The 6,000-nt window shown below is 42.0% G+C and overlaps 1 protein-coding gene across 6 annotated transcripts in view; it reads left to right on the plus strand.

Annotated features, from left to right (window-relative positions):
- Nucleotides 1-6,000, plus strand: part of ATP2B4 (ATPase plasma membrane Ca2+ transporting 4) — a 92,991-nt gene that overhangs the window by 69,732 nt on the left and 17,259 nt on the right. For all 6 annotated transcript variants that reach the window (XM_019649679.1, XM_019649682.1, XM_019649677.1 and 3 more), the window contains 3 exons: nt 197-303; nt 4,481-4,672; nt 5,147-5,360. In XM_019649679.1, the coding sequence (XP_019505224.1) occupies nt 197-303; nt 4,481-4,672; nt 5,147-5,360 (513 nt within the window). The remainder of the gene's footprint in view (nt 1-196; nt 304-4,480; nt 4,673-5,146; nt 5,361-6,000) is intronic.

The following is a 6,000-nucleotide window of genomic DNA, read 5'->3' on the forward strand; positions in this document are numbered from 1 at the left end:
AACAATTTACTGCCCTTGGGTGACAGTATAGAACTTCCAGCATAGGGAAAAAAGAAGGAAAGAAGAAAGTAGTAAGGGAGGCGATAGCAGAGACAAGGGAAGAAGACCAGAAAAGCACCTTTTGTGGGGAGCAGGGCTTGCCAAATGGCCTCAGGTGGCATATGTGGACTGACTGAGGTGTGTCTGTTTTTCTCAGGCATCATTGACAGCACTGTCGGAGAACAGCGACAAGTTGTTGCTGTCACTGGTGATGGCACAAATGATGGGCCAGCTCTGAAGAAAGCAGATGTTGGTTTTGCCATGGTAAGCAGCTCGGCACAGTCTCTCTGTCTTACTGCAAACTGCTTTCTTCATTGGGAAGCCAGGATGGGTCTCCTGTACTTTCACACCCTACTTTGTGCTGTCTTCTCAGACTCCATCTCTCCTACCTACTTGGCCAATAATAATAGGTATAATGGGGGGGGGCATCAAGTATGAAGAATAGATGACACAGGAAGGGAAATCAGGAAGTGTCGTCACCTAAGAAAGCAAAGCCAACTTAAACTTGCCCATGAATGTGGTGATAGTGTCTATCTAGGCACGCTATAGAAAGTTCATGTTCCATATGGAACTTGTACTCTGGCCAGCACTGTCCATCACTCTGCTTTTTACTTATGAGACTGGGAGCATCAGAATCACTTGGAAAGTTCATTTAAGTCATATATTGCAATGTTCCACAGTTGGATATTTTGAGTCAGTGACGTCTGGGGTGGGTCCAAGAAATATTTGGGTTTTCTTAATAGGCACATGTTTTGATTCTGACGTTCAGGGACATTTAGAAGCTCCCAGATTGCAAAGTACATCCTCACACTCAAGTAGCTTATGACTGTAAGTCTCCCCTGTATATTAAACTGATGATGATTTTTAAGCAATAGAAGGAGAATCAAGAAGTAATCTCTCTTTAAGGTGCTCTCTTTAACCACAACAACAAAAAAGTTTTTATTCTAGGAAATTTCAAGAATATACAAAAAGTAGAGAGAATAGTTTAATCGATCCCCATGTACCTGTCACCCAATATCAGTTATAATACTTGGCCAGTCTTGTTTCACTGAAACTGCCCCTGCACGTCCCCCACGCCAGCTGAATTATTCTGAAGCAAATTCAAGACATCATGTCATTTCATCCAAAAAAAAAAAGTCAGTATGTGTCTCTGAAAGATAAGTATGTATCAATAACATATATCTAAAAGAATGATATCATTATCATAAAACATTGATTCATTACTATCATCAGATAGTAATTAGTCAGTTTATATTTCCCCAATTGCTTCATAAATGTTGTTTTTTTAGTTGATTTGTCCAAATAAGATCCATACATTTCAGTTGTTTGATATATCTCTTAAACCTCTTAATCTATAGCAGTAGGTTTTTTTTGTTGTTTTTTGTTCTTTTAGCTGAGCCATCCTGCCACCTGTTGGCAGCTCAGCGGCAGCTCAGCTCAGGCCAGGCATCGAACTGCTGTTAATCAGAGTTCACACTCTTGAGCGAGCTCTTAACCAACTGAGCCACTCAGCCGGCCCTTAGCTATTTAGTTTTGAAGGAACCAGGTTGTTTGTCTACACAGAGTACCTCACAGCATGGATTTTGTTGATTGTACCCCTGTAATGTCCTTTAACATGTTCTTTTGTTCCTTGTATTTTCCTATAAACTAGTAATTAGTTTTAGAAGCAATCAGACTCTAGATCCCTGAATCTGGGGGCTACAAAATGATGATGTTCTGATTTTTTTCTACCTATTAGCTTGAATATTCTATAAAAAGAAATGTCCCCTTATCGACTCTTTGGTTACTCTGAGGCTCAGGCAGATTAAATGCCTGATTCTTTTCCTTTATTTACTAGTTTTCAAAATATTCAAAATAATGAGTTGACTTTTTAGGATCCTCCAGAGGTGATCAATGAATTGTTTATTTTTTAAAAACATCATTATGAACTCATGAATTTAAGCGTATTTGATGTGTTTTTATACATTGCCCATATTATTGTTTTCATGTTCCAGAGTTGTCATGTGTATTTCTTGTCTTAGAGCTGGAATTGTCCATTTCTCAAAGGAGTCCTGCTTCACTGTAGTGAGAAATGGTATTTAGAGACTACAATCTGATTATCAGGATGTTCCTTACAACTGAGGCTTCTAGGCCTTTTCAGTGGAAAAAGCTACAAAATATGTCTCTTTTGTGTTTCTGTGTTTTAAAGTAAAATACTTCATGAATTCACATTGGCATTTCCAATTCAACTTTAGAATTATAGAACGCTAGTTAGAGTTCTATAATTTTTTTTTTTTTTTTTAGCTGAGCCATCCTGCCACCTGTTGGCAGCTCAGCAGCAATTCAGCTCGGGCCGGGCATCGATAGAGTTCTATAATTTTAAGTTAGAGTTCCTAATTTTATTTAACTCCCCTGATTTTATATTTATATCTCTTAAGCTAAACATTTTTATTTTTAAGGGCATTAACATAATTATTACTTGCTTTATCCTAAGATATATGCAATAGTTTCAAAATAGCAACAATAATGCAATTACTCTACTAAAAATGTACCATCAAGTTACTGTGTTTTTTAAAAAGTCACTCGGGACATTTTTCCTTTATGTGGTTGTGCTACCAACTGGTTACACCAGTTCATTTATCATGTTGCTTTCCATTTTAGAGATTTCTTTTTAAACCTAATTTTGTTTTATACTTGTATAAAGTAGTTATATAATTCTAAAGTCAAATAGAGAAAACGAAGTTTTTTCATAGAAATCTAGCTTCTACTCCTATCACCTCCAACCTGTTGTCTCCCTCTTAACCACCACAGGTAACTTCTTTCTTTAGTTTTTTGGTTTATCCTTCTGTTTGTTCCTTTAAAAAATAATTAAATGAGTACTATATTTACATCCCACCCTCTAAGAGAAGGGATACTTATCTATAGTACATATATACTGTGCACTCTCTTTTTCCACCTTGCTTTTTTTCACTTGGAGATTATTACATGGTATCAAGTATATAGAGACATTCCTTCTTTTTTTTCCTTCTCTTTTTATAGTGCATGGCACAGCATTGTGTGGCTGTGTTAGATAACTTTTTGATGGGGAAACTGAATTGTATAGTCTATCTGACAGATACTCATTTGTTGCAATCTGGATAGGAAAAATAATACTGCCAGGTAAAGAGAACAAGTAATCCACTAGTGCAAGCCAAATTAATGACTAAGCGCCTCTGGGGGTTCCAGGAGTCTCAAGATGTGGAATTGAAGTATGGGCTGAGGATGCTAGGGACAGCCTTGCAAAGCAAATGGGACATTAAAGACAGGTAGGATTTAAATAGATGGGGAAAGAAGGTGTTCCAGACTTGGGAACATAGTGTAAGTAGAAGTCTACTCTCTAAAAGTGAATGACAGATTCAGGGAATTGTGAATAAACCCGTGGGTTTTCAGCAGAAAGATTATATAAGAGCAGGTTGGGAAACACATTCAGGTTCACTTATTGGGGCTTTAACTGCCAGACTAGAACGTGCACTTTCTAAAGCACAGCTTTCAACCCCTGGTATATCTATTCAGAAACCTTTAGTGGTTCCCCAGTGGCAGGATTTTGAACAAGGATAGGACATCTGAACTGTGCTGCCAGACTGCTGCTCCCAGGAAAAAAATGCAGGGTGACTTGAAGGTGTGGGACAGACAGGGATTTAAGTGAGATACTGGCAGCAGCAAAAGAAATGTGACAGTTTGGAGGTGGAATAGATAGGACTTTGGGAAGGGGAACAGCCAAGTTGCTGTCCTTTGGTTCTTCAGTCTAGTTATGGAGGACATCGCTTCACAGCGTGTATTATCATTACGCTCTTCCCGTCTGGGGCAGATTGGTCGCCGGCCATTGGACAGCCGATCACATCGGCTCACGGCAGCTCACGGAGGCTCATGGCAGCTCACGGCAGCCCCACTGCAGCCTACGCCGTCACTGGCGGCTCACGGCAGCCCAGCTCCAGGTCAAGCTGTTGTTCACCATCTTAGCTGTAGAGGGCGCAGCATCACTGGCCCATGTGGGATCCGAACCGGTGGCCCTGCTGCTCAGAGCTTGTGCTCCCAAGCCAACTCTTAACCAACGAGCTATTCAGCCAGCCCTAGATAGGACTTTTAATTGGTTTCTAAGGTGGGAGTGTAGGAGGGAAGAGAGAAAGGAATATCAAAGATAACTGTAATTTGCAGTCTGGGTTCAGGAGTCTGGGTTCTGGTGGCATCAGGCCTCAGAGCTCTTTTTCGTAGAATGACAGTGATGCATTTTCCCTTCATTTTCTTTGGGAGAGAAGAGAACTCAAAATACCATGCTTTAGTCTTTAGTATTTGTGTGGCTAGTGTGCCCTCTAGTGTTAGGCCTAGTTCTGAAGCTTGGAGGTTAGGAGATGGAGTTAATCAGAATGTAGATAAACTTTGCTTTATCCAGTTCCTCAGTTTTCCTTCCCCTTTCTTACCCCAGGGCATTGCAGGCACAGATGTAGCAAAGGAAGCATCAGACATCATCCTAACAGACGACAACTTCACCAGCATCGTGAAGGCAGTGATGTGGGGACGAAATGTCTACGACAGCATCTCCAAGTTCCTGCAGTTTCAGCTCACCGTCAATGTGGTGGCCGTGATCGTGGCCTTTACTGGAGCTTGCATCACTCAGGTGAAGGGAGTGTGTGTTTGTGTAGTGGCTGAGATGGAGGAATGAGGCAGGGGCTAAGCAATGTGGGGAACGGGGTACAGCATAGTTTGTCTACTGAGGAGTAAGGACAGCGTTGGGGCAGGAGGTAGCTCTCCCTAGGTCCACTCTCTACATCCGCTCATGTGGGGTGATGATAATTTATCTGCTGAACTTAGCACTTTCATGTCAGCCACTGTGATGAGCACTTATGTGTATTATCTCTGTTCTTCAAAAACAACCTTGCAGTGTCAGTATAATCCTCCTTTTACAGGTGAGGCACCCAAGGCTTAAAGAGGTTAAGTAACGTTTTCAAGGTCACTCAGCTAACAAGTGGCCAGACCTGAAGTCTAGGTTGATAGCGGGAGCTAGGCCATCTCAAGTACAGACGTAGGCTGATGAGTGAGGTGGGGGTGGTTTCTGAGGTAAACTAAAAGGACTGGTTCTTCTTCCCACCAGGATTCCCCATTGAAAGCCGTGCAGATGCTGTGGGTTAATCTCATCATGGACACGTTTGCCTCACTGGCCCTGGCCACAGAGCCTCCTACAGATTGTCTGTTGAAGCGTCGCCCTTACGGCCGAAATAAGCCTCTGATCTCACGGACTATGATGAAGAACATCTTGGGTCACGCAGTTTATCAGCTCACAGTCATCTTTTTCCTTGTCTTTGCTGGTGAGCCGAGGTGGGGATGGGGGCAAGGCGACAGTTGGGGTGCTGGATGGTGATGGGGCGAGAATGACTCAAGGAAAGAAAGCAGCAGGGGAGCAAGCTGACCACAGACTAGGAGTAACAGCAGCTTCAGTTACTGAGTGTGTCCTCTGTTCCCGCTACAGGGCACATTATACTAGTTTATGTACTTCTTTTAAGAATTTCACAAGGATAGCTCCGTTATGCCTTTTTTCATAGATTATAAAACTAAAGTTCAGGTCCCATAATGGTGGCACTAAGATTCAAACCTATGTCTGCCCGAGTTTAGTGCACATAGTTTTACCACCACCATGCTGCACTAGAAGAAGGCAGATATCAACGGAGCAAACTGAGAGAGCGGGTCAGATATGTTGAGACCAAGGCTAACGTTAAAAATATTTGCTGGGCCAGCCGAGTGGCTCAGTTGGTTAAGAGCTCGCTCAAGAGTTTGAGCTCTGAGCAACAGCGGTTCAAGTCCAGCCCGAGCTGAGCAGCCGCTGAGCTGCCAACAGGTAGCAGGATGGCTCAGCTAAAAAAATAAATAAATAAATAAATAAAAAATAAATAGATAGTGTGCTGACTACACTTTGGATACCCCTGCTCCATAGCTATGTAAGCTGAAGCC

The sequence above is a fragment of the Hipposideros armiger genome, unplaced genomic scaffold (assembly GCF_001890085.2).
Source record: "Hipposideros armiger isolate ML-2016 unplaced genomic scaffold, ASM189008v1 scaffold_134, whole genome shotgun sequence".
Taxonomy (NCBI): Eukaryota; Metazoa; Chordata; class Mammalia; order Chiroptera; family Hipposideridae; genus Hipposideros; species Hipposideros armiger.